General features: G+C 32.0%; 4 protein-coding genes across 8 annotated transcripts; 1 reads left to right on the top strand and 3 right to left on the bottom strand.

Annotated features, from left to right (window-relative positions):
* Positions 1-424: 424 nt before the first annotated feature.
* On the bottom strand, positions 425-6,090 carry LOC107909390 (succinate dehydrogenase [ubiquinone] flavoprotein subunit 1, mitochondrial). 2 transcript variants are annotated; one of them, XM_016836879.2, is made up of 17 exons: positions 5,772-6,090; positions 5,350-5,508; positions 4,823-4,910; positions 4,230-4,376; positions 4,004-4,144; positions 3,775-3,860; positions 3,600-3,692; positions 3,440-3,503; positions 3,119-3,262; positions 2,581-2,768; positions 2,058-2,232; positions 1,805-1,975; positions 1,580-1,649; positions 1,363-1,483; positions 1,241-1,278; positions 1,082-1,121; positions 425-773 (listed from the first exon to the last, which is right to left on the bottom strand). In XM_016836879.2, exons 1-16 carry the CDS (start codon positions 5,874-5,876, stop codon positions 1,118-1,120), a joined length of 1,794 nt encoding a protein of 597 aa, XP_016692368.1. In that variant the 5' UTR covers positions 5,877-6,090; the 3' UTR covers positions 425-773; positions 1,082-1,117. The 2 variants fall into 2 exon arrangements, with proteins under 2 accessions (XP_016692368.1, XP_016692367.1); XM_016836878.2 differs by lacking the exon at positions 1,082-1,121.
* Positions 6,091-11,540: 5,450 nt separating this feature from the next.
* Positions 11,541-19,513, bottom strand: LOC121215276 (proline-rich receptor-like protein kinase PERK4). Its single transcript, XM_041089548.1, has 9 exons — positions 19,384-19,513; positions 18,701-19,242; positions 17,217-17,813; positions 17,037-17,123; positions 15,198-15,268; positions 15,018-15,094; positions 14,156-14,300; positions 13,836-13,997; positions 11,541-11,860 (listed from the first exon to the last, which is right to left on the bottom strand). Exons 2-9 carry the CDS (start codon positions 19,146-19,148, stop codon positions 11,702-11,704), a joined length of 1,746 nt encoding a protein of 581 aa, XP_040945482.1. The 5' UTR covers positions 19,149-19,242; positions 19,384-19,513; the 3' UTR covers positions 11,541-11,701.
* Positions 19,514-21,012: 1,499 nt separating this feature from the next.
* Positions 21,013-22,946, bottom strand: LOC107909388 (importin subunit alpha-4). 4 transcript variants are annotated; one of them, XR_005911006.1, is made up of 4 exons: positions 22,709-22,843; positions 22,315-22,483; positions 21,787-21,922; positions 21,013-21,568 (listed from the first exon to the last, which is right to left on the bottom strand). XR_005911006.1 is itself a non-coding variant. In XM_041089549.1 (4 exons), the coding sequence occupies exons 2-4, from the start codon at positions 22,349-22,351 to the stop codon at positions 21,337-21,339; spliced, it is 327 nt and encodes a 108-aa protein (XP_040945483.1). In that variant the 5' UTR covers positions 22,352-22,483; positions 22,709-22,837; the 3' UTR covers positions 21,041-21,336. The 4 variants fall into 4 exon arrangements, 1 of the variants encoding a protein (XP_040945483.1); XM_041089549.1 differs by having other exon boundaries at positions 21,041-21,568; positions 21,865-21,922; positions 22,709-22,837; XR_001687236.2 differs by lacking the exon at positions 22,315-22,483 and having other exon boundaries at positions 21,041-21,568; positions 22,709-22,946.
* Positions 22,947-26,427: 3,481 nt separating this feature from the next.
* LOC121215251 (protein MAIN-LIKE 1-like) lies at positions 26,428-27,376 on the top strand. Its single transcript, XM_041089462.1, has 3 exons — positions 26,428-26,882; positions 26,968-27,049; positions 27,248-27,376. The coding sequence occupies exons 1-3, from the start codon at positions 26,428-26,430 to the stop codon at positions 27,374-27,376; spliced, it is 666 nt and encodes a 221-aa protein (XP_040945396.1).
* The last annotated feature ends 404 nt before the right edge of the window (positions 27,377-27,780 follow it).

Below are 27,780 nucleotides of genomic sequence, written 5' to 3' on the forward strand. Positions count from 1 at the left end.
ATAATGTGACCAAGACCAATATTACTAAAGTAAGACTAGATTAGACGGAAAACTTATCGATATAACAATCCAAATAAAGAGGTTAAACTAGCTCTTGAAATTGATAAAAGAAAATGAGACAAAAATCGACAATTAAACAAGTTGAACCGCTTTAACTTTTTCTTTTATAAATTTTTAGTTTTTTATTTAATTATTGTTAGTTCGATACTATGCATGTCTGAAGATGTCTACGAAGTGGTGTTTATGAATCGACCGGTGAGAAATTTGATACTTTTGAAATAAAATATTGGGTTCTAATATTTTGAACAAAAAACTAAGAGTTTAACTTAGTTCAACTCTGAATTCAATTGGAGTCCAATGTGACCATCATATATCAAAAGGTCATACACACAAAATGATATTATCATATTTGCCAAATCTAAAATGGTCAATAAAAATGTGCATTCATTTGGTTCGGCCTATTCGTTATCTATACATGAATATCGAATTAAACCGACAAACTCATTAAAATTCACTAGCTCTATATGTCACAAATCAAAAAAAGGTTCCAAGATAGATGATGAATGGCACAAAATGCTGTACGTACAAAGAGTTTATTGCATCATTGTTCTCCATAACTTACTCTGGGTTGACATAAAGCCTGTATCAACCTTCCGAGAACACGCATGGATTAATATACACGGGCTTTAGGTGGGAATGACTCGATTTCATCATCTAATGTGTTCATGTGAACCAGTCGATAATCCAGTCGCACCTTCTCATTCTCCCAATAGCTGTAAATCACAGTAGAATGTGAGAACAATCAACAGGTTTGACATCCCCAACAAGATTAAACTGGAGTAACGTTGCAACTTAGTGATTTTGATAATCTAATAAAAGCTGATAATAGTAATACTCGGGCAATGATTATCCCTAGTAATGGTAACCATTTTGGCATTCTGATGTCAACACCCATAATGAAAGCCTAGATTTGATCACTTTCAGGTCACTAACTTACAATACCACTCAAACGACGAATAGAAATAACATGAACAGAGAACCCCTAAACTTTATTGCAAGCACTAATACATAAATGCTTCACCTGTAGTACTGATTTTATTACAAGCGACTCTAGGGTTCATCTGCATTATACGATGCAACAGACGCCAGAATATTAGTGTCTCAATTAAGCTTGGTCCCATATACAAATGCACCAATATATATATTCATATTGTGTTCATCCAAGGAAACGAGATCTTACCCCAATGTGTGTTTCATCCAGTTCTCATCGTCTCTTTTCTGCAAGATAACAGAATATTAACTTTATTGTACCGAGGCTTGGAAAAATGGAAACGACTGAACTGAAAAAAAAGTAAAACCAACCGTAAAATCTTCACGGGCATGAGCTCCTCTGCTCTCTTTCCTAGCTTCAGCAGAATGCATGGTGATACAGGCATTTATCAAAAGATTTTCCAACTCGATAGTCTCTATCAAATCGGAGTTCCTGGAAAAAAAACATTTTACAAGTGAAGGTCATAAAACAATAAACTACGACAACGATATGGTGGATACCTGGACAGCCTACTGTCTGAAATCTTACCATATTAAACTTCGGTCCTTCAACTTAACATCATGGAAACTGTCCCATGTCTTATCAATTAATTGACAACCTACAAAAATACACAAAGAAGCAAATCGTTTTTTGCAAGTGAGTTCTAAATTTAAAAGACATTAATGTGCCTAACAAAGAAGGCTAAATGGAAGAAGCATGATGGAAAATTTGAAGGGTCAAAGCTAAAACATTAATGATGAAGATACATGACACCTTCTTCAAGTGTTTCCTGTGTGCGGAAAACAGCAGCATTGTTTTGCATTACTCGTTGCATATTTAATCGAATTTTTGATGTTGGAAGAGAACCATTTGAATTTCTTAGTTTGTCCAGCCATGCAACTGTTTTCTCGCTGGCATCCTTTTCCAAAGGTTTCAGCTTCTCCCCTGAAATATAGCTTGTATGTGTATAACACTGAGAGGTAAACCCATAGCTACTTGTCCGCAAAAAGATATATATACAACTTGCCTGGCCTATGGATTTCAGCAACTCTATTTGCACAAGCACGACCAAAGACAACAATATCAAGAAGAGAGTTTGCACCCAACCGATTGGCACCATGAACTGATGCACAAGCTGCCTCTCCAGCAGCCATTAGTCCAGGTACCACAGAATCTGGATCATTGCCTCTGATAGTTACAACCTGAGAAACAAAAGCACATTGATTAAGTAAGCTGAGCCTGGGAATCAACAAAAGATACGCATGTTGATGTTAAACTGAAAATAATCAAACATCATACATGATTATTTGAAGAAACTAATTGTTTCAGGTTTTCATTCTCAGATAATGCTGCAGCTTAGTCATTTTTTAAATATTTATTGGTCATATAATCATACAGACATGAAAATATGTATTTGTTTTGTGTATCTATAAATCAAGTAACACATTAAATTCCAGTAAACCTCCACAATCACACACCCTTAAACATCAGAAATATATATTTTTTCAGAACGTCCACGTTTAATAGATCTATGCATCAGAATATCACACCTCTCCATGGTGATTAGTGGGAATTCCACCCATATTATAATGCACAGTAGGCAAGACGGGGATGGGCTCCTTTGTAACATCCACACCAGCAAAAATGGCAGCAGTCTCAGAGATACCTGGAAGCCTCTCTTTGAGCACCTCTGGAGGTAAGTGATTCAAGTGGAGGTAGATATGATCCTTCAAAGGTCCTATGGGATATAAATATCACAGTTAATAATCCCAAGTTGTGAAAGTATTCATATTATTTTTGCTAGTAACTGGAGTAAACGTTTGCATCACACAACATGGGAAATCAGCAGTTTCTTATGGCATGAGCACCTACAAATTGGAGTGTGAAAATTGATACCTAAAACTTCAGGGAACTAAGAATAAAATCAAGCAAAATGCCAGAAAAAGGAAACCGCATATCTACTCTACAGCACAAGCACTATAACGCAATACCTCAGTACATCTGGCAACCCCAAACAGACTCCTTAATCAAGGAAAACACAAATGACACTGGATGATGAAAATGTCCAAAATAAGGAGATAATCTTACCTACACCACGACCTTCCCTGATTTCCATGGTCATGGATCTTGAAACAACATCCCTTGAAGCAAGATCCTTGGCTGTAGGGGCATAGCGTTCCATAAAGCGTTCACCTTCACTATTTCGAAGAATACCACCTTCACCACGAGACCCTACAAATAGCAAGAATAAAATTAGAAATGAGCCTTATCATCTTCAACTAAAGAAGAGGGTGAAACTAAAATCAAATTATAAAAAAGAAGACAAAAAGGTACAATAACACCCTAAATCATGCAACCAGAAATAAAAATAAAGCACTGCTCTTCATAAGAAGTTGAATAAGCACAAACCTTCAGTGATGAGGCACCCAGCCCCATATATTCCAGTTGGGTGGAACTGCACAAACTCCAAATCCTGTAGAAGGATACACCAAGAGAGAAAAGAACAGAGAAAGGGTTAAGAAAGCAGCTCCAGAAAACATATTTCAAGGTTAGAAAGGACACAAGAAACCTGGAGTGGAAGCCCGGCTCGTGCAACCATAGCATTACCATCACCAGTGCATGTGTGAGCTGAGGTTGCGGAAAAGTAGGCTCTACCATATCCCTGAAAGAAACAGAAAACAAAATTAAATGCCATTTTCCTTCATTCCGGGGAAGAAAAGACTACTCACACACACACACAGTACCCCAGTTGCTAGAATTGTTGAAGCAGCACAGAACCGATGTAGTGTTCCATCCTCCATGTTCAAAGCTATCACTCCCTGGCAGCTCCCTGCACATAAGTCATTAATAATCAACAAAAGTTAACCATATCACACTGCAAAGAAAACATGAATGAAAGAAAAATTGTTTTGTCAAAGGCCCAAAGAGAATAAGGTGAGCTGATTGAGAACCAGGTTTCCAGCAATAACCTACCATCACTATTCATCAACAGGTCCAAAGCAAAATATTCCACAAAGAATTGGGTATTATGTTTCATTGCTTGGCCATAGAGAGTGTGCAATAGAGCATGCCCAGTCCGATCAGCAGCACATGCACAACGATATGCCTGTCCACCTGGTAAAGCAGAAAAATATTGAGCCAAGATGAGAACTATACCGGCTAACAATCTGAGCCAATTATTGAATTTTTGTTTTCATACCTTTTCCAAAATCAAGGCTTTGACCACCAAATGCACGCTGATATATTTTTCCATCTTCTGTTCGAGAAAAAGGCAACCCATAATTCTCTAGTTCAATCACTGCTTTTGGTGCCTCCCTGCACATATACTGAATTGCATCCTGGTCACCTACAAAAATCCACCCTCACTTTAAAACAGAAGAGAAAAAGATTGCTAGGAAGGTAGTTATCTATAGGGGAGCAAGATAAAAGGTATTTAATGCAATATAAAATGCTTGTGCACAGTATAGCCCTTATGCCTTTAGCACGGGTCAGATTGTTGTTACACTGATCATTAAATATCAGTAGTTTAATGATAATCAGATTTTGAAGGGAAAAAGGATCAACATATGTTGATGTCACTTCAACAAATGTAGGGAGATAAACAAACTACTTCAGGCAAGAGAATAGAGTAGTTAAGGTAAAAATATCCTTTTACTTAAGAAGAGAGACTGATTAAAAAAATAGACCACTCTTACAAATCCAAATATCTCGTAGCAGCATAAGCTTAAATACATCTGCCATTTATGAGTAAACTACAAAATCACCAAGATAACGAGATCAAACATCATGTACCTAACCAATCACTTCCTTTAACTGTGTCATACATGTGCCATCGCCAGTCATCTTCAGTCATATTTCCCAAAGCAGCATTTATACCACCCTGAAAATAAATGTAAATGATCAGACATTATTTCTTTTAATGGAATTGCAAAGCAAACAGCACCATCCACAAAACCAATAGCTTTCCAGAGATTGTACTTTAAGCATATAGCTAAACAATGACTCTACTTTCCCATAATGATCCGATGCTAGATAAAAATAAATCACTTAGTAAACAACAATTATTAAAAAAAATCCATGCTTATGTTAACAAAAACAAATCTCCTAAGTTTCATATTCCGTTGCTTGGAGAAAAGACCATCACTATCATGCAACCAAACTCTCTGTGCTGACAAAGGAAACAATTGCAAGGCAAGTGCATAAAGCCATCAAAATCTTAAAAGCAACACGCCCATAAAAACTGGACCTGTGAAGTCCAATCTATAGTCATAGTGCAAATACACGCTGAATAATCACAAAAATAAAAAACAGCTTTATACCTGAGCTGCAACAGTATGCGAACGAGTTGGGAAAAGCTTAGTAATGCAAGCAGTCTTGAATCCATGCTCAGAGAGACCAATAGCTGCTCTCAACCCAGCACCACCAGCACCAACCACAACAGCATCATATGTATGATCCACTATCGTGTATTCTCTTCCCTACAATAATCACAATGTACAACACAATCCAAAAACTGTATCGATTACGTACAACATTACCAATCAGAAAACTAAAAAAAAAAATACGCATTTTGCATGATTTCCGCTAAGTAATCAAGTTGCATAATAAACACAAAAATTTAAAAAATAATTACGATTGAGCTTTTCAAAGCAAATCAGCTACTAGTTTTCAAAGCCAAAAAATCAGAAAAAAAAAAACTTCAAAAATCATGAAATTAAGGAGAGAAAAGAAAGAGCCGTACAGAACCGGTGGAGAAGAATCTGGAAAAGTGAGATCTAACGGTGTCATTTGAGACCGATCGCTTCGAAAATGGAGTCCGAAGGCTACGAGAAACGCAGCGCCACATTGCCACCGGCTTAATTCAAAATTTGTATTAAATTTTATAGTAATTCTTTTGGGAATTGCTGGTGTTGTTTACTGAGCAACGGGAGTGTTTTTTTATGAAAGGCGTGTGGTTGAATTTTGTATGAATTTTCTGGGAATTTGGTGCTTTGAAGAAGAGCTACTTCCCGATGCATGTGACACTAAGGTGTTTGTTGCACTTTCCCTTGTTCCAAGGAAAGGTGAATAAACTATTACAAAATTTACGTTTTATCACTTAATTTTAGAAAATTACAGAATGGTCATTAAATTATTTAATAATTTTTATTTAAATTATTAAACTATTTAATAATTTTTATTTGACTTAATTCACAATTTAGCATCCAAAGTAAATCTATTTTTCTCACTTTGGTACCTATTTTTTTTGTGTCTCAATTTAATATCTAAAGTATCCGTTATTATCCCAAAAAGTTCAACAAATTAGAGAATGCCACATGGCTTTTATATTTTTATAAAAAATTACTTAAATTATTTTTTACTAAAAATATATTTATTAAAATTAAATTTACTTAATAAAAAAATTTAATTCATTTTTTCTCACATTCTTACCTCTTCCTCTCTCTTCTTCTTCTTCATCTCCTTACCTCGTCCATCTTCCTTTCCGATACAAATAATTATGGCTAAAATCTTCCTCTCCATTACCACATATGCATATTCATATCATAATTACCAATATTGTACTAAAAAAAGAAAAGAAAGCCATAAAAAATCATCAACCTAAATTTTGTCCAAAACAAGAATGGATTTTTTTGGTATTGTTTAGACTATCTAAATAGTGAAAGAGAAGCTTATAAAGAGGGAAGGAATATACTGAAATTTGAAGAGAATTTGACGGCGAAAAGCACCTAGATTTGATGTTGAAGTTTTGACATTTATTTGTAGATCTTCAAAAATCTAGTGCTCTTTTGAAAAAATAAATGCTAAAAATGAAAAGAGAGGTTGAAAACAAGAGAATGATGAAATTTAGACTAAAAAAGTTACTGGTGAGTGACAACCGGTAGTGGAGCATGGTGGCCGACGGAGGCCGTTGACGTCGAAATCTAATAATTTTTTGGAGTTAGTTTGAGTTTTGGTTTGAAACTTTAAAAGAAAGAACATTTTAATTTTAAATTAAGTAAAGTAAATGTAATTAAAAAAAATTAACTAAAGGAGATTGTAAATAATTTTGAGTTTGTTTTTTATTTAGATTACTTTGAGTAAAAATATAAGAGAACCTATATCTCTCTTTTCTTACATGATGAACATGGCCCAAAAATTTTGTTAGATTTTTGAGTTAAAAACTTTTAATTATTTTATGGGATTAATATTTTTTATAATTTATAATTTTATATTTTATGAAAATTTTATATATTTATTTCTATTTTTATAAATTTTTAAAGTTGATGTATAAAAATATATTTTTTAATTAAAAATACAATGCGGCATGTTTTTGTTGGCCACCTATTTTTTTAATAACAAAAAAGTGGACCAAAATATATAACAGAATGATACTTTAGGTACCGAATTGGGATAAAAAAAGTTTAGGTACCAAAGTGGGAAAGCGAGCATATTTCGAGGGCCAAATCGTAAATTAAGCCTTTTTATTTAAGTTTGGCTAATAAACTCCAAGCGATGGTTTGGCGATTGGTATGGTAGATCAATACTTATTGATGAGTAGAATAGTATACCTTAGAGCCAAGTCGATTTGACAGTCAGTGTTAAAGATCAGAAAAGAAATATGTTTGGAATTTGGTTAGTAGATTCATGACATTAAAAAATGTTTCATGAAAAATTTTGAATTGTAAAAGAGAATGGGAAGCAGAGCTTCCGATTGATGCAGGCAATGTGAACGGAGAAGACCATAGAACAACGATTTTAACAGCTTAATGACTTAAATGAAAACTTTTGAATAGTATAGTGACCATTTTGTAACTTTTTGAAGATGAGTGGCCAAAACGTAAACTTACTAGTAGTTTAGTGACCTTGGTGTAGTTTACCCATAAATAAATTATTATTGTCCATTTTTATGGTAATGAAATGGAATTGGTCAAATTCTGATTTTGGTCTCTTGATTATGCTAAAACTTAAAATTTATTAAAATTTAGTCTCTATGCACCAACTTCATATAATTTGATCCTTTTCTTTGATGATATTATTTTGGTGGTAAATATCAAAATTATACATAAACTTTGACCAAATATACAATATCATACATGAATTTTGATTTTGCGCTATTTTATACATAAAATTTTGATTTGATTCTATTTTCCCAAACCACTAACAACGTTATCAAATTAGTACAATTTTACATTGATATATTGCATACACAAATAACTATATTAATCTGATATGAAAAAAAATATACGTATTCATTTATTTAATTGTGTACAATTGAACCAAAACCAAAGTTTCGTGTATACATATGAACCACAATTGAAGCCCCGTGTGTATAATTACACCAAAGCAAAGTTTATGCATCGAATTACACATTGAACCAAAATTCATGTATAATTTTGATAGCAATCCCTATTATTTTGTTAGTTCAAATAGTTAACACCGTTAATTATTTTGGTTAAAATGTTGCAATCTTCTTTAAGAAAAAAAACTCTTAGTTCATGTGATAAACAAAAATAAAAAATTTGTTAGAGAGATGGAAATATAATTATAAAATTTTAGGGACTTAAAAGCTAAAACCTTTCTGGTATTCAATTAAGTTATTATTTTTTGAGAGACTAAAAATATAAAAATTTCCATTAATCAAAAAGTTAAAAAGACTTAAATTAAATAAATTGTTATTATAGGCTAAAATTACAATTAGCCCATTTAATTAAAGGGCCAAGACCACCCTAACCTTGGCTTCGTCTCTTTGTATGGGATATTTAAAAAGAAAAGAAAAGAATCTGTGTCAATATTTTAACTAAAGTAGTTTATAGTAATAATGAGATTATGAAAATATAGAATCAAATTAGAGTCAAATTATGCCATTTACAATACAGGGATTAATTTCCAAGTTTGAGCATAATAGAGGTGCCAAAACCAGAATTTTACCAATAAAATCTCTTAGCCTACAAGGCAAAGGTCAACGGCGGAGTGATAGATGACCGAATTCGGTAGGGTGATGACCGGCCCACAGACTGCCACGTAGGAGAATCATGGAGAGATACATCGCTGTTGCACTTTACAGCCACGACGGATTGTTTTGGCTGGAAAGAAGAGCAGCCACGTTGCCTCCTGTTTAAATTTTTTTAACCCCAAAAATTTTAAATTATTAGTAAGTTAAGGTAACTCAACTTCAATAAATTATAAAATAGTTATCAAATTATGCCATTTACAATACAGGGATTAATTTCCAAGTTTGAGCATAATAGAGGTGCCAAAACCAGAATTTTACCAATAAAATCTCTTAGCCTACAAGGCAAAGGTCAACGGCGGAGTGATAGATGACCGAATTCGGTAGGGTGATGACCGGCCCACAGACTGCCACGTAGGAGAATCATGGAGAGATACATCGCTGTTGCACTTTACAGCCACGACGGATTGTTTTGGCTGGAAAGAAGAGCAGCCACGTTGCCTCCTGTTTAAATTTTTTTAACCCCAAAAATTTTAAATTATTAGTAAGTTAAGGTAACTCAACTTCAATAAATTATAAAATAGTTATTAAATTATTTGAAAGTTTTCAGTTAAGTTATTAGGCTGTTAAAATTATTGTAAATGTCTTCTTTGTTTGCATCATCTACACAAATCGAAAGTTCTCGTTGCCTTTCTCTTCTATCATTCAATTTTTTTAATAAATCAAAATTGAACGTCACGAATCTACAAACCAAAATCTAAATAGCTTTCTTCTTTGATCTTTGACACTGACCATCGAATCAACTTGGGTCTAAAGTATGTTATTCTACCCATCGATGGGTACTGATCTACTGTCCCAATTGTCGTTTGGAGCTTGCTAGTTGGGCTTTTTTTTTTAAATAAACAAAAACTTAACAGTTTAGTGACTTAAATAAAAACTTTTAAATAGTTCAATGACCTTTTATAACTTTTTGAAGTTTAATGATCAAAATGTAAACTTATTAATAGATTAGTAATCTTGAGTGCAGTTTACCCTAAAAATAAATAAATAAAGGTTAGTTAGACATACAATATAAGTTTCAGTGAATTTGTGTTACTCATTAATCAGATCTTAATGCAATTGTGAAATTACCAAAAATTTATTATGCTTTACAAATCAAATATAATATATGCGTTAGTAGTTGGTGCACTAGTAGTGTACTTTATTTTATTTCACAAGCAACTTTTAAAAAATGTCACGTCTTTTTTTTAAATATTTACTTTTTTATTATTTTGCTATACTCTTATAGAACACTTGTTAACTCCTTGATCCTACTTGTAGAGTTTAAAATCTCCTTTGGCAGTACACCAAATAATGAAATTTGAATTTAAAATATTATAATTTTTATTGTCTCAACTTTTACCTTTTCAATCAAAGTCATATTTTATTTTTAGAAATTTATTTTGTATTTTTTATTCAAATCATAAACATACATGATCTAGTCAAAAGAAATTATTTAATATTTTTTAATTAAAACTTACTCATTAATTAACTTATTTATGGCCGCTCGACTCAATCCAACTTAGCCCAAGCTTAGACAAGAATGTTTGTATGTTGACTTAAGTTTAGTTGAGATTCTTTTGGATAAAACCACCGAATATACAAGCTTTATTATTATTATTATTCTGATTTTTCTTTTGCGCCACTTAAAAGACTATCAATAAATTAGTAGTCACTCACTCATTTATTGATATAGGTAAGTTTTTTTTGTTACACAATTATTCAAATTTATTTCTTTTGTCACTAGTCATTAAGTGGCTAACGAAAAGATAATGTAGCGATTTTTAAAATTGGCATAATATCAATTTTAACCGTTAATATTTATATGTTGTGCCAATTTAATCTTAATTTTAAAAAAATTAACTTTCAACATTTATACATTATGTAATTTTTTTTTGCAATTATGCTTTTATTTGTGGCATTGAGGGTTAATTTTAATGGAACCTGAAGTTTTTTGTTACTAGGGGCAAAACTAGAAATTATTTTTGGTGGCCTGAAATTAAGTTATTTATTTTCATAAGAACTAAATTGCAATTTCATCATTGCATTAACTTACATATTTATAATTTTAAAGGATTAAATTAAAAATTTATCATTTTGGGGGGTCAAAGTACAAATTTAACCATTTACTAACATATAATTCTATAAAATCTAAAGGGGAAAATTTGTTATTTTCCCATTTCAAGGGGAGTGTTGCCCTTTGTTGTACTAGTGTAATACCAAAACGAAGCGTTCTAACTAATACAAGCGGTAACGAAATAGAATTGACTATCATGGTCATCTCACGAACAAGATCATTCACCATACATGGTCCATTCCAGAGGCAGAGACAGGAGTAGTCAATGACTTTGGCCTCCCAAAAATGATAAATTTTCTATAGAGGCCCTTTAAATTTAGTCAATCATAAGTTAATATAATGATAAACTTATACTTTGATCCCTTGAAAATTTATTATTCATTATTGCCTTCACTAAAGTAATTTTGTGGTTTCACCCCTTACCCACTCTATGCATAAATAAAAGAAAGCATGATACAATAGGTAAAAAAAAAAACCACCTTAAATTAACAATGATCCAAAGCAACAAAATGTCTTGGAAATAATTTTGATAAAAAACCAAAATACATTGATGTAAAAAAAAAATCGTTTTGTTGTCCAATGTTTTGTTTTTCTTCTTTAGGGTTTTGTTTTTGCTCCAACATGTTTAAGAACGACGTTGATTCTGCATGTCACCAGATGAGTTGTATTCACTGCTCGAAAATCCCTGGGTTGGTAAACCTAAGGAATTGATGTTGCTATCGGTTGGCTTTACCCACACATTCAAGTCATCTAAGGCCGCATCTCCTTGCAATGCACGTACAATCTGGTTCCAATGATTGACATGTTTTCATTAAATAATGATAAAAAATTGTTAAAGTATGTTAAGGTGTTTGCCATATACCGACCCGCAATCTAGGTACCCAACTGAGATCGACCCGATCCAGTTGTGATAGCCTACATAGTTCGCTAGCATGAGTTTGCACGTGAAGTGTTTGCACATCCCGCATGATGGGTTCACATAATCATGCAAGCAAACTCATATTTAGTGAACACGTATTAATCCTAAAGTAAGTTACGTGTTGGCTTGCATAGGCCTACCTAGGATGTCACATTCAGAGGACCGTATCATATAAATAGGAAAATTAGCCTCTTTGAAGGACAGACACATAAAAACACTCAACAAAGTATATATATTAGGGTAAATATATTAGTATGGTCAGTTTCACATCGATTCTCATCGGTGTGCACCATTTCAGTAATAAAGTTTATGTAACTAGTCAAAATATCATGTACCAATTGGTGCGTGAAAAATACTAAAAAAATTATAAAATCTCTAAATTTTTATCATTATGATAATGAATAGTAAAAACTTTTACCAACATTGTGTGTTGACGGGCGCATGAATATTTTATATTTGAAATTTATTTAATATAATTCACTAGACATTTGTAAATATTTTTATATGCATATATTACTTTTTTATTAAAAAAATATGATGAATCTAAAACAGTACATTGAAGCAGATCGGTAGCGATACGCACCTGTTCCAATAGAAAACGGTGCATCAATTGGTGCGATATTGACTACCTTGGTAAATATACATTTTGTTACCTGAACTTGGTTGCAAGGTTCAAATTGGCACCTAAGGTTTTTTTTATCCAGTTAGGTACCTAAACTTGGCAACAATGTTTAAATTGGCACCTAAACTTTTTTTTTTCCAAGTAGTTAGTTGGTTGAATTTGGCTTCGTAGTTTAAATTGGTTCAAATAAGTCATTTAACGTAAGTACTAATTTGGACCAAAAAGCCAAGTTTAAGTACCAATTTAAATCAAGATGCCAAGTTCATGTACCTAATTGGATCAAAATAAACTTTAAGTATCAAATTGAACCTTAAAGTCAAGTTTAACTACCTAATTAGACCATAAAAACCTTAGGTACCAAAAGGTATATTTACCCTATACATTTACAAAGATTAGGCTATCCATTTAAGCTTGAAGGACTATTCTATATTTAGGAGTTGAACACAAATATTAATTTCAAGAAATGTGTTTGAGCAAAAATTTAAGCATATTTAGTTGGACTCAATCCAATCCATTTTCAAGTTTATAATATATTATTTTTTCTTTTTTTATATATATTATGTAATTTATATAATATGTAAATTAAATATATATTATACTATAATATAAATATTAGAAAATATGTTAACCTCTTTATATTTAAAAATTTGATTAAAAAAAGAGAAAAATTTATAATGGTAGTAAAAGAAATGTATATATATAATAACTAAGTATTAAATAAAAGTAATAGATATTTTAAAAAATAAAAATAAGGGTATATCTAAACGAGTTTGAGTTACTTATTTGTAAATATGGGTGAGTTTGGGCAAAATCAAGGTTTTCAGAATTGAACTAGTAGTCAAACCAGTCGAATTGGTGGCTGACTGGTTCGTACAATTTGACTAAATAAAACATAAAAAAACAATTTAAAAAATTTTTAATCGATTTTCTAGCCTGGTTCAATCACAGATCAACCTGTTTTTTTTTATCTTGGTTTAACTAGTATAATCAGTTCGCAAGTTAACCGGTCTGACGCCTTTCTCTGAACCGTTACCTTGGTCAGTTCTCAGTCAAATCGGTCAATCCAGTCTAGTTTAAACAACTATGGGCAAATTTTGAGACCCATATTTAAAGTGGGCTATGCAACTATATATGATATTGATACCATACATAAATATGGTTTAAAACCGACCTATCTCGACCTATAAACATCTATAGAAGGTAGAGATGATTATCAACCTGACTCATTTTTGGGCGCCTTTTGGCTGAGTGTCTGATACTAGCTGAAGCACATGCCACCATGCGTTGCATCTCATCATGGTCGTAGTTACCCTCCAAACGTGGATCAATGAGCTCATCATGGTTACCAGTCGCAAGTGCTCGATCCAAAAGTGGTCGAGCCTATTCACAAATTTGAAATTTAGTGTGATTCAGTTTGGTTATATTTAACATGTGGGTTGTTTTTTTTTAAAAACCCAAATATTATTTAGTAATCACAAATTTATTCCAAAATCGTTTCTAACTAAATCGTTAATGAAAGGTTAAGTTAGAGAATATACCCAATCCACCAAGGTGTCTTCCATTTTATTAGTAAGATCAACAGGTGGTTTTCCAGTTATGAGTTCTAAGAGCATAATCCCGAATGAGAAAACATCTGATTTCTCTGTTAACTTGCCAGTTGAAGCATACTCAGGAGCCAAGTACCTATATTAGAAACCAAAAAAAAAAAGTTGAAATTAATAGTGGATACAACATATTTGATTGTGGCACACTCACAGTATGAGTGAAAAATAAAATATGTAACAAATATATTTATAAAAGTTTATGTAAATAATAAATTAGATTTCGGTTGAATGGTAAAATATAATTATGAAAGATTAAAGAGCCATGGATGTGTGCATGTATTTTACTATAAGATTAATATACTATTTGGTACCTAAGGTTTTTTTGTCCTAATTTGATACCCAAGTTTTTCCAAATTGATACTTGAGCTTTTTTGTCCAATAAAAGTACCTAAGTTTGAATTCAATGTTCAATTTAGTACCTAAGTTTTTCTTTTGTCCCAATTAAGCACCAATGTTTTTTTTTACTAGAGCACACATGTCAAATATTTGGTCACATGATGTTTGTTTAGTTTGGGTACCAAATTAAGCATCGAAGCCAAATTAAGTACCAAATTGGTATAAAAAAAACTCAGGTATCAAATTGAACATTGAAGCCAAATATAGTACCAAATCGTATATTGGCCCTTTTCTATGTAAAAGATATAAAAATGACAAAAACACCTTCAAAATAATTCAATTTACTTTGAAAAATGAGGGTATTTTTAATTTTTCCCAATTGAATTGGTACCTCATAGCTTGTGACATCAACTCAATTGAAGGGTTATTATAATAGAAGTAAAAAGAAAAAAAGTCTTACCCAAATGTTCCCATTACACGAGTTGAAACATGTGTGTGGTTTTCAGCAGTGAGTCTAACCAACCCAAAATCAGCCACCTACAAATTTATTAAAAAAACATTGGTAATTTTGAAATAATTAGATAATTGAATTTAAAAGGTGCATTAGAAAAACAATTCCAATCTTTAAAAGAAAAGATACCATAGCTTCAAAGTTGTTATCGATAAGAATATTGGCACCTTTGATATCACGATGAATAATGCGAGGATGGCCTGCATAGTTCAACCAACAAATAAGAAAGTTAAAATATGCTATAAGTTATGTTTATGAGGAATTAACTCTCTTATTGGGAGAAGTCTTTGAAGTATTGTCCTCTAAGTAGCCGAGCTAGACCTTGAACAGTAAATGTATTGTTCCCGAGGTGTTTATACTTGATTTTAGCCTCAAATTTCCGTCTCTTTACTCTGAGGAGTGACCGAACAGGTTCACAAAGTTTATCAAGAGTGCCTATGCCTAGCCAATTGGTAGTGTTCTTACCCTTTAAGGGCTTGGGTTTGAATCCCACCAAGGCCAAAATGATAAAATATTTCCTTGGTGGACCTAGGCATTCTTGCTTAAACTCTGTGAACTCGTTCAAGCTCTTGAAGTAGGGAGAAAAATCCCCAAGGGCTGAAACTGAGTATATACACCTCGAGAACAATACCTCCACTATTGAGTGTCTGAGACCAACCTCCGCCTCAACAAAAAAGGTGCATTGTTGAGGGGGAATCGACTCTCTTACTGGGAGAAGTCTTTAAAGTATCGTTCTCTGAGTTGCCAACCCGGACCTCGAATAATAGAGGTACTGTTCCCGGAGTGTCTATGCTCGGTTTTAGCCTCGAATTTTTGTCTCTACTCCAAAGAGTGCCCAAAGAGGTTTACAAAATTTAGACAAGGGTGCCTAGGACCACTAAAGAAACATTTTATCATTTTAGACTTGGTGGGGTTCGAACCCAAGCCCTTAAATGGTAAGAACACTACCACTTGGCTAGCCAACCCAGGCACTCCCGTCTTTACTTTTTGTTAACACTGTTAAAATTCTTATTCATTACAATGTCATTTTTTTTTCACTTATATACCAAATGATTTTTTTTTTCAAAATGTCACCAAAAATTTTAACTAAAAATTTTAACGGGATTAATAATTAGATCTAAATTTTGAGATTTGAAAACTAAATAGATTAAATTCTCATATATAAAAATTTAAAGACTAAATTTCAAATTTACGAAAAGTATATGCAAGAAGATAGCATGATAGAAATAGCATTTTTTTTTGCGTGATTCATCATTGACCCAGATTTTATTTTATTTCTTCTTGAATTTGATTTTATTTAAAATTTAAGAACTCCAACATGACCTAAAATAAAAAAATTTCCATCACTAATATTCAAAATGTCATGAAATATTAAATGATTTTTATATTACACTATTTTTACATGATTAAATAAAATATATTAAATAATCTTATAAAAATTAAAAATATACTAAAAATAGTTAAAATCTTATAAACCTTGAAAAAACTAATTAAAATAAGTAGGGTTATTGTATTTTTGGGCCTAAACTTGATAGTTGTTTTTGCATTAAGGTATGTACTCTTTTTTTTTTAAGTTAGCCCTTAAACTTGATAAATGTTCCCACATTGGGACCTAAACTAGGCAATTGTACTCACATTGGGCCTTGAAGTTTTATCAACCAAGTTAATTCTTGAACTTGATAATTATTTCCATATTGGGGCCCAAACTTCTTTTTGGTCCAACTTTTTTTCAAAGAAATATTAGTTACTAACTTCAACCAAAAAGAAAATAGAAACCCCACTTTTTCTATAATCTCACAACATTTTTAAAAATTTTAATTGGATACTTCAAATTTTTAAATTTTTTTCTATTAAATTTCTAAAAAATTTTAACCCTAAAATTTAATTCCAAGACCTGCCATTGATAAGATGAACTAGAGTTAGCAGATCGAAAATATAAAGAAAAATAAGAGGTTAGAAAATCCTTACAGTCTTCATGGAGATAAGCAAGTCCTTTAGCAGCACCTAATGCAATACGAAGTCTACAAGTAAAATCCATGACTGGAACACCTTTTCCTGTAATTGTAATGGTTTTTAGGACAACATTAATTCATGTCAAATCCCTAAAATGTATGTTGAATGAAGCAAGGGATTAGGTTTTTTTTTTACCATGGAGATGATGTTCCAATGTTTTGTTTGGAACAAAATCATAGACCAGCATTCGTTGATCGCCGGCGACACAAAACCCGACCAGTGACACGAGGTGACGATGATGGACTCGACTAACTATTTCAACTTCAGCTTGGAATTCTCTATCTCCTTGACCACTACCAGCTTTCATGCACTTTATTGCAACTTCTTTTTCATTTGGTAATACACCTTTGAAAACGTATCCAAAACCACCTTGACCAATCATATTCGCTTGAGAAAATCCATTTGTAGCAACCGAAAGCTCTTCGTAAGTGAAGCTGTTTTTGTTGAACCCAATAGAAAAGTTTGGGGTTGGTGGTGGCATTTGTTGATGGTATGGACTTGAGAAATTGTTGCTTGTTGCTTCACCACTATAAATTGGTCCTGAACCACTATAAAATTGTCTTCCTGAACCACTATAAATTGGTCCTGGTGGCATTGGGGATGATGAACTCCATCCATTGCCACCACTTGGTGGTGGCATTGGGGATGATGAACTCCATCCATTGCCGCCACCATAGCCATTTGGTGGTGGTACTCCCCCATTTGTGTTATAGTAATGTGGATCACCGCTACCTGTAACATGAGCCACATAATTGAAATTATTTATTGGTAGACCTGTTCATGAGCTAGGTTACTTGTACAAGTTTAAAAGTTTGTCTTAGAATTTAAGAGGGTTTGGACAAAAACATTAGACTCAAAATATAGGCTTGGATTAAAAAATTAGGCATATTTAAAATATTGGCCGGTCTCGAGCTTGAACATTCAAGGCTTGAGCCTGGCTCAACCAAGCCCATTTTAATCCCTTCACAATGGTAAAAAGACCTCTGGTCCCGATCAATTTCAAAATTGAGCAGTTTGGTCCCTCTAGAAAAATCAAAGCAACTTAATCCCTGTCAATTTCAAAAATAAAAAATTACGACTTTAATGTCTTCCGTCAATTGTACATAAAATTGATTGGTATAATAACAAATTTGGTTCTTGATGTTTACATATTTGTGTCAATATCAACAAATTTAACAAGCAACATTGAGGGCTAGATTGACATAATATGTAATCATTGAGAGCTAGATTAACATAATATGTAAACTTTGAGGACTAAATTTATTATTATCCAATCAAATTCATGTACAACGGATGAAAAACATTAAGTTCATTGTTCTTTTCGAAATTACCAGAAATTAAATTATTCTATTTTATAAGATCTTATTTGCTTAATTTCGAATTTGAAAGAGATCGGAAGGTATTTTTACCTTTATTCCTTTTTTTTCCTCTTGATAAGAGAAATTTAGAATTAACCCTTCTTCATGGCAATGCAAGCTTTATGGTGAACACTTGGAAAAATCCCAAGCTTTCTTCCTTGGTTTTTTTTTTTCCCCATAGTGTCATCCATGGAGAAATAAAGGATTCTCGGGAAACAAACAAAAGAATGATATTGACAGTATATTGTACGTTTAAATTACCTTGTGGTTGGAATTGTGGATTTTGTTTCTTCTTCTTTGGACGTCCACATTTAACTACAAAGAAAATAACAACAACAAAAAGCAATAATCCAGCACCTGCAGCTGCTCCTATTATAACAAAATTCCCATCCACATCGTCCTTATTTGATGAACTTTTGGGATGTGGTGATCCATTATGATGATTACTACCCTTTTTACGAGGTGGAGGAGAACGGTGGTTGTGGCCGTTGCCGCTGCTACTTTTACCAGACGGAGGAGATTGATAATTATCATCGTTCTTTTGAGAAGCCACCGACCGAGACGGTGACGCCGGCGAATGCGATGTCGAAGGCGAAGGTGGAGAAGACGATTTCGACAGCGACGGCGACGGCGAAGAGCTTTTTGGTGATGAACCTGATGTTGGTGCTGGAGGACCTTGAGATGAAGAGTACTCAGAGGATGCTTCCATTTTTCTTTTCCTTTTTTTTTTGGGATTAGGTGGAATCCTCTGAAGAACCCTTCTTTTATTCCATTGGATCAAACAAAACAATTGAAGAAGACCCCTGAAAAATTCATTTAAAATATATATAAAAATGGGTTCTGTTGATTGTTGAAGAACCTTCAACAATCTGTAATATACAAATGACATTATGTGTTATGCAATGATGAAAAAATTTGCAGAGAAAAATAGGAAAGAGAAGTACCTGAAAGAAGAAGAAAATGAAAGGGGATTCTCAAAGGAAAGTGAGAGGGATTGGATATAAAAACTGCCATTGGAGAAAGAAAGGAGTCACTGTCGTTTCGCCGGTGGTTTCCGACAAAGCAGGAGTTTTTAACCTCTTCTTGTGTTTCAGCTACCCTTGTTTAGTTTGGTAGTTAGTTATTGTTTTTCAGTTTTCTTTAGGTTGAAATATCTTGTTAGTCCTTATACTTTGATGACATTTGAGATTTAGTCTCCATGCTTTAAAAAAATGAAAACCAATCCCTCTTGCTTTTCGATTTAAAAGGTAAAATATGACATAGGTCATTGTGCTCTTTACAAATTTAGAATTTTTACTTTTATTGCAAAGAATTTAGTTGCTCTACTTTTTAGATTTCAAATTTCAGGTCTGATTGTGTTGGTGTTACATTTTGAAATAAAAAAAATGGTAGGTATGTAACTAAAAAAATTGGTTTTATAATAAGCTGAATTTAACGAAATTATTTTAACAATATTAATAGTTAGACTTGAATTTACAAATTTACAAAGAGTATAGGGATTTATGTCATATTTTAACCGACTGAAAAATCTTAGCTCAATCACTAAAGTCGTAAGCATTTTTCTATCAATATTTGTCAACTTGGAATTCTGATTAGGCTATCATCATATGACGTGGCATATGATTGACAGGAAATAAATATGATAAGTTGACAAATTCTGATAGAAACTACCAACGATGATAATAATTAAAGTTAAGATTTTTTTAAATTGAAAAAAGTAGGAGGATTGAATTTTTAAATTTGAAAGCACAAGGATTAAATCTTAAATTCTATATAAGTACAGGGACAAACAACATATTTTTAACTTTCTTTTTACTATTTCCTACTTTACTGCCTATTTTTTAGTTTATATAGAAAATTTTGGCTAGGGTCAGGATAAGAATACAAAATGTTGGGGTTAAATTTAAAATTTTTATGCAAAAAAAAACTGTAATACTAAATAGTAGAAGGGCTTAAACATCAATATGCCCATTTCATCCCGCCCCTATTATGTAGAATATATTTTCATGGTTCATATAATTCTTCCTTAAATCCATCATGAAGGTTGGTATAGCAACTCACTAATAAACATGTTAACTTTAGGGTCACATTTGGTTCGCTGGAATAGAGGTATAGAGGTTCGCTGGAATAGAGGTATAGAGGTGTAATGGAATAAAACTGTAATAGTAATTCAATTGTTTGGTTGAATGGAATGGAATAGAACTGTAATAGTATTCTTGTGTTTGGTTGAATGGAATGATTGTGTTTGGTTGAATGGAATGATGTTGTAATAGCATAAGGAAAAAAACTAAAATGACTGGAATACCCTTAGTAGAATTTTTTTTAGGTGGATGATTATTGTAATTGTTATTAAATTTTAATAAGATTGTTAATATAAATAATAAATAATCTAATCATATTTTAACATAATTATTATTAAATATAATTTAATAAAATAATATATAATTTAATAAAATTCTTAATATAATTATTCTTATATGAATTTACTAAAATCATAATATGTAATACTATAAAAATAATATATAATCTACTTTATTGTTTTTAAACTGCAATACATATTTAATATGCTGAAATACTATATAATACTATAAAAAATATATATAATCTACTAATATAATTGCTTTTTTTTTCTTTTCAAAAGAAATGATAAATTTATGTATTGTAAGGCCACTCAATATAATTTCATTGCGACCAATGTGGTAGACCTACAAAACTATGGCCCCAATTCCCAAACTAAAAACACTTCAACCAAATTTGAAGCCACCAGGTGGAACACTTGGCTGCTGGTTCCCTCCAAAATTAAAGCCTTGCAGCATTTTATCCTCACCATTTTGGATATTCTGTTCATCTTCTTCCTTTTCAGCCCAGTATCTCTCCAAGATCTTCACAGCCTTCTCCTATATCTCATGGTTGTCATGAGTTTGCAGGTTTTCAATTTTATCCAACCCATCGCACTCATCTATCATTTGTGCATATAGATTGATTCCACCATTCATTCCCATTTCCTTATCAGGCTCACCAACCTTCAGAATATTCTCAAGCCCCTCCAGGCACACCATCACAATTCGTGGATCTAGACATATTAGTAGATCACAGAGTGGCTTAATGCAATCTTGGCTCACAAGGAATCTGCAAAATAACACATCATATGAGGTTTTCCGCATTCAAGGCACATTCTGTCTCACATGCATATGATTCAAGCAATATAGTTAAGAACCATTATCATGTAAGGTTACTCAAATGAGGACTGGATTTTCAGTGCATATTACCACAACAGAATGACCAAAACCTAATATATGATGGAAGAAACTGGAAGAAAGAATAAAAACAATGGCTGCATTCGTTACCCTGTTAACTAACTAATGTAGTTGAGAATGCTGACATTTCCCCTAAATAAGATTTTGTGTTTTTAAACCATAACATACATCACGCATTGACTTGATGTCCGGATTCTGCTCTTGAAATTCCTTACGAAAATCCTCCCTTGAGTATAAGAAAATGAAAAAATCTGTTAGTTTAATGCCTCTCACAGGACATTCAATTTCTGCAACAAAACTAGCAGGCAAAATCCTTTTATTTAAGAACCAAAGCTCACTTTCCAGAACAAACAGACACATACATATATATATATGTATATATATTGCATATACATTTGCTCCATTACAGGCAAGGAAACACAATCCATTTGCAAGCCTAAAAAACCAACTCAAAATTTTGCATAAAAAATACAGTCAAGAAATAAGCAGATAGATTTTAGCTCTTACACGACAAGGGCACACGAATAAAAGCATGAAATTTCCAGGCAGGGGAATGTTATAATCAACAAAATGTTAACCAATACTACGAACAAAAAATGATTCATAAGTAATACTCACAAGAAGTAAAAGAAAGCAATGGGGGTTTCTTAGGCATTTTAGCTTCGATTTTTATTTTCTTCTTCAGCTTCGATTTGGGTATTGACTTCAACTTGGGTCTCTTTTCTCTCTCGCTAACAACACTCTCTTCAGCATTTTCTCACTTGATTTTACCCTTAATGCCATTTGACTAACAATTTTTTTCAAGCAAAAGTGTCTATTGTTAACCCCAAAAATTCCTTACAAGCAAAACAAACTAAGAAAGCTGCTGTAGAGTTAGGAGTAGAAAGAAAAGGGAAATCGATTTTAAGCATTTTTCGTTCTTGATAAAATGGAGAAAAGAAAAGAAATGTAAAGAGAAGAAAAGAAACGTAGAGAAGAAGAAGCAGAAATCGATAGAAGGGAAAAAAATTACCTCTACACTATGGAAGGGAAACGCTCGAGAGGATAAAGCTTGATGAGGGCAGAAAATGGAATAGAAAATAAGAAATGGGAATAGAATCCCTAATCGGCACTGAAGGGGGAATGGCTATTACAGCCAATGAGGGTAATAGGGGTGGAACTGATTCGGGCTGTAATAACATTACAGCCAACCAAAAGCCCGTTTGGTGGTGGGCCCGCAGAATTGGGGGGAATGCATACCTATTCCCCCAACCAAACATGCTCTAAGAATAGGTAAATGTAGGGTTTTTACTAAAATACTATTAAAAAAATGCCAAAATGGTATCTTTCAAAATTTATGTACTAAAATGGTACGGTGGTGGAGGGTGGTGCATAGGTGGCACCACCCTAGTTCTGATAAAAAAAACAAAACTGTTTAAAAAAATAAACTGACAAAACTGTTTAAAAAAATAAACTGACAAAAAAAAGTGATGATGGACGGAGCACGTGGGAAAAGGCGGCACCGGTCACGCCTTCCTCAGAGGCGGCATCGGTCATGCCTTCCCCAAAGGCGGCTCCTGTTGCTGCTGCAGTATGGGACATGTCACTTTGAAAGCCTGTGACTACTTGTTTGGGGACCATTATAGGGTCTCCAATGGCCATTTTTGGCCAGTCGAAAGAAAGAAAGAAGAAAAAAAGAAGAGAAGAAGAAGAAGAAGGAGGGAAGGGACGGGACGGGACGGGACGGGAAAAAGAAAGAAAGAAAAAAGGAAAGGAGAGTTTGGGCCTGTTCTGCAGTGCTTGAAAAAAGCACTTCTGGCTTCAATAGCACTTTTAAAAGAAAAGCTGTGCTAAACAAGTTGTTTTTGGCTGAAATTTTTAGCTTTTTAAAAGTGTTTTTCAAAAACACTTCTGAAAAGTAGAAGCTAAAATTTTTAACTTTTCCTCTCCCAAAAGCACTTTTAGGGCTAGTTTGGCAATGCTTTTGAAAAGTGCTTTTGAAAACGTGGAGAAGTGCTTTTGAAAAGTTTGGTTTAAAATTTGAGTGTTTAGCATTACTCTCAAAAAGTGATTTTGAGAAATAAAATGTCCATTTTAGATATGTTATTATCAAGTAACAAATATACATTTAAATAATATTTAAATTAGTTAATATTATTATATTTTAGTAAAAATTTTAAAAAATTATTATAACTTGTTGTTAATATTTTAATATATGAAATATAAATTTTAAATATTTTTAAACAATAAATATTAATTATTTATAAAATTTAATTAGAATATATAAATTATATTTTAAATATTTAAAGATAACCATTAAATATTTGTAATTAGTATTTTAAAAAATATTTTTTTATTTTTAATTAATAATTTTAACACATTTGTAATTAAGCACCAAAAAGAAAAAAGGGAAAATACTATGTTATTGGAGGGGTGAAAAAGTAATTAAGCACTAAAAGTGCTTTTAGGTGAGGAAAAACTAAAAATTTTTGCTTCTACTTTTCATAAGTGTTTTTGAAAAGCACTTCCAAAAAGTTAAAAATTTCAGCAAAAAGTAGCTGGTTTAGCACAACTTTTCTTTCAAAAGTGCTTTTAGAGCTAGAAGTGCTTTTTTTAAGCACGGCAGAACAGGCCCTTAGTGCTTAATTACTTTTTCACCCCTCCAATAACATAGTACTTTCCCTTTTTTCTTTTTGGTACTTAATTGCAAATGTGTTAAAATTATTAATTAAAAATAAAAAATATTTTTTTAAAAAAATACTAATTGCAAATATTTAATGGTTATATTTAAATATTTAAAATATATTTTATATATTCTAATTAAATTTTATAAATAATTAATATTTATTGTTTAAAAATATTTAAAATTTATTTTTCATATATTAAAATATTAACAACAAGTTATAATAATTTTTTTTTATATTTTTACTAAAATATAATAATATTAACTAATTTAAATATTATTTAAATTTATATTTGTTACTTGATAATAACATATCTAAAATGAACATTTTATTTCTCAAAAGCACTTTTTGAGAGTAATGCTAAACACTCAAATTTTAAACAAAACTTTTCAAAAGCATTTTTCCACGTCACTTTTTAAAAGTATTGCGAAACTAGCCCTTTGTTGTTTAAGGAAGATTAGGTGTTTAAGAAAAGGTAAATTTTTTTTGTTACAAATTAATGTTAATTTAATTTGTTTTTGTTGTTATTATTGTTGATTTAATTCGGATTTAATTTTTAATTTTAATTTTGTAAGGTGCTATTTGATTAAAAAAAGCTATTAAGGTATGTTTGTCTTTATTTTATATTTTCATTCATTAATAATTTATTTTATATCAAATAACTTACTTCCCAAATATAAATAGAGAACAATCTTTTTTAATATATTAATTGATGATAGAAAATTTTAAAAAAAATGGCCTAAGAATCACTCACTCACAAAACCCATGATAATAACATAATCAATAATGGGATCCACTTACCTTAAAGGCTGACATGTCAAGCATATTATATATTATATATTATGATTACACTCATGATATAAATAAAATATAAGGTAATAATATTTTTTAAAAATTTATATATAAATATAAAATTATACTTTAAAGGTAATATTATTGATTTACATCTTGTTATAAATAAATTTGTTATTATACAGTTAATTATTTTTGCTTCTCAAAATTAAAAGATTTTTTAAATCTTTTTTAGTTGCTAGTAATTCCCAAAGGTCATTCATTAGATTCCTTGACCAGCTCTCGAAAAGAAAAAGTTGGGAAACAATATTTCCGAAACCATTATTTATTAAATTAAGATTTTTTTAAAATTTCAAATAGATTAAACTAAAGTTGGAAAAGATTTTTATTTTTTATTTTTTTATGTAATCTATTTGTTATGTGTGTTTTAGGTTGATTAGATATATTTTTTATGTAATTTATTTGGCATGTTATTTTGATTATTTTCATATTTTTTTATTTTTTATGTAGGTGAAAGATGAGACCATTGAGTTGGAATTTATGAGATAAATTAGGAATTAGTTTATATGTTCTAATTCTTTTAGATTTTATAATTGAGAATAAGAGTTTAATTTTTTAAATTTTATTTTATGTTTTTTATAAATATTATAAATAAAATTTCTTTTGAATCCTTCTACGCAAAAAAAAAAATTGACAATAATTAAGTTGGCATGTTATTATATATATTATATTTTAAACCAATACATTTTACTTATTATCATTTTAAAATAATAATATTCGTATTTATTATGTTGAGATAGTTTATGTTATGTTTTTGTTATATTTTTTTATTGGTATGTTATTTTTATTATTTTAATATATTTATTTTTTTGTTTTTTTTGTAGGTAAAATCTAAGATTAAACCATTGAGATGAAATTTGTGAATGGGACTATTGAGTTGGAGTTTGAATTTGAATTTTTAAGATATATTTATTTTGTTAATGTAGTATAGCAAAAAATATGATGTGGACAAAACTGTTTGGTATTTTTTTTGTAATTAAAAGCAATATATAAAATTTAGGTATTTTGATAAATATTTAAAATGCATCAAACTTTGAAATTTATTTTGGAATTGCAGGTATCGCAATGGGTTCATTGATAAAGAACGATTGTCACATATCAAACGCAGTTAATAATATGGTAATATATTGTTATTTGTTAAACATGGGTTCCCTTAAAAAAAGTTCTACATCATTTACGGAAATAAATTATGTTATTAGTTAACGGGAGTACCGTAATGGGCGTAAGTACGATAGCTGAACCGGTTGCCCTTTGTTATAGCCTACTAGGAGTCTCGCACAACAATGCTGAGTCCAATTTTACGGGTTTGAAATTTTTATGGCTGAAAGCCAATTTTGAACATTTATCAATTAATGCCATTGAGCATGAGGTGATGTGCGCAGCTCGAGCATACATTATGCATATTATAGGGGGTGTACTGATGCCGGATGGGAACAATAACAAGGTTCATTTGATGTATTTACCCCTATTTGCTGATTTGCAGAATGTTCGCTCGTATAGTTGGGGCTCGGCAGTTCTGACTATGTTGTATCGTGAGCTTTGTCAGGCGACAAAGCCTGATGCCGTAGACATAGATGGATGTCTTATATTGCTGCAGTCATGGGCTCTTTATCAGATCTCATTCTTGGCATCGGTTAGGCACCAAGCATACGTATTGCCACTAGTGAACAGGTGATAAAATTTAACTTGTTATAGCAATTAATTGACTTTTTTTTCTTCTAATGATACTATTCTAACATGTAATTTGTTTTCGTAGATGGAGTTTTTATCCAGGCATTGGGAGGTCGTATATTGTCTCAATATATCGTCTCATGATTGAACAATATGTCGGGGAAGGGGTAAGCTATTCCAATATTTTGTGACATGTAATTACTTTGTATATCTTACTCGAACCGTGTTAAATTTTAACTATTTTATTAATCGTGCAGTTTATCTGGATGCCGTATCGGAGACTAGAAAATGTGGTTGTTATACCCTCGTCTGCCCACATTCATTCTCATCTGTGGTGCATTAACACACCAATTATCAATTTCTAGATGGTCGAGTGGTACCACAGGGATCGAGTGCTCCGGCAGTTTGGTTGCATCCAGTATATCCCGGTTCCGCCAATGCAGTTGGGGAAGATTCACAGAATTAACAATAGAGGAAAACAAGGAAATAATTAGGGGGTTGTGCACCAAAAATATATTGCAGTGTGGGATAACCGGATGGCGCGAAGACCTCAGATGGATATTTCTTCCGATTTGCAACCATCGTTAGAGTACATACAATGGTACTCTAGCAATGGAAAACCATATTTTCTTGGTGGGCAGTCGACTGTAGTCTCTCCGCACATGCATCGACTAGGGGCATACGAGCCAGTGCCCGATATAGAGGTCGAGCCAGAGCCAGAACATCAGCTCGAGCCCGAGCCTGAACGGTCGTATACACATTCTACTGATAGTTCTTATCATCTAGTGTTGCGGGTCAATGACTATTTACCGGGCTCGTCAGGACACAGATATCATTCCGGGTTTGATATCTTTAGTCCAGTACAATCACAGTACAGCACTCCTCCCGGCCCATATCC

The sequence above is a fragment of the Gossypium hirsutum genome, chromosome D03 (assembly GCF_007990345.1).
Source record: "Gossypium hirsutum isolate 1008001.06 chromosome D03, Gossypium_hirsutum_v2.1, whole genome shotgun sequence".
Lineage (NCBI taxonomy): Eukaryota > Viridiplantae > Streptophyta > Magnoliopsida > Malvales > Malvaceae > Gossypium > Gossypium hirsutum.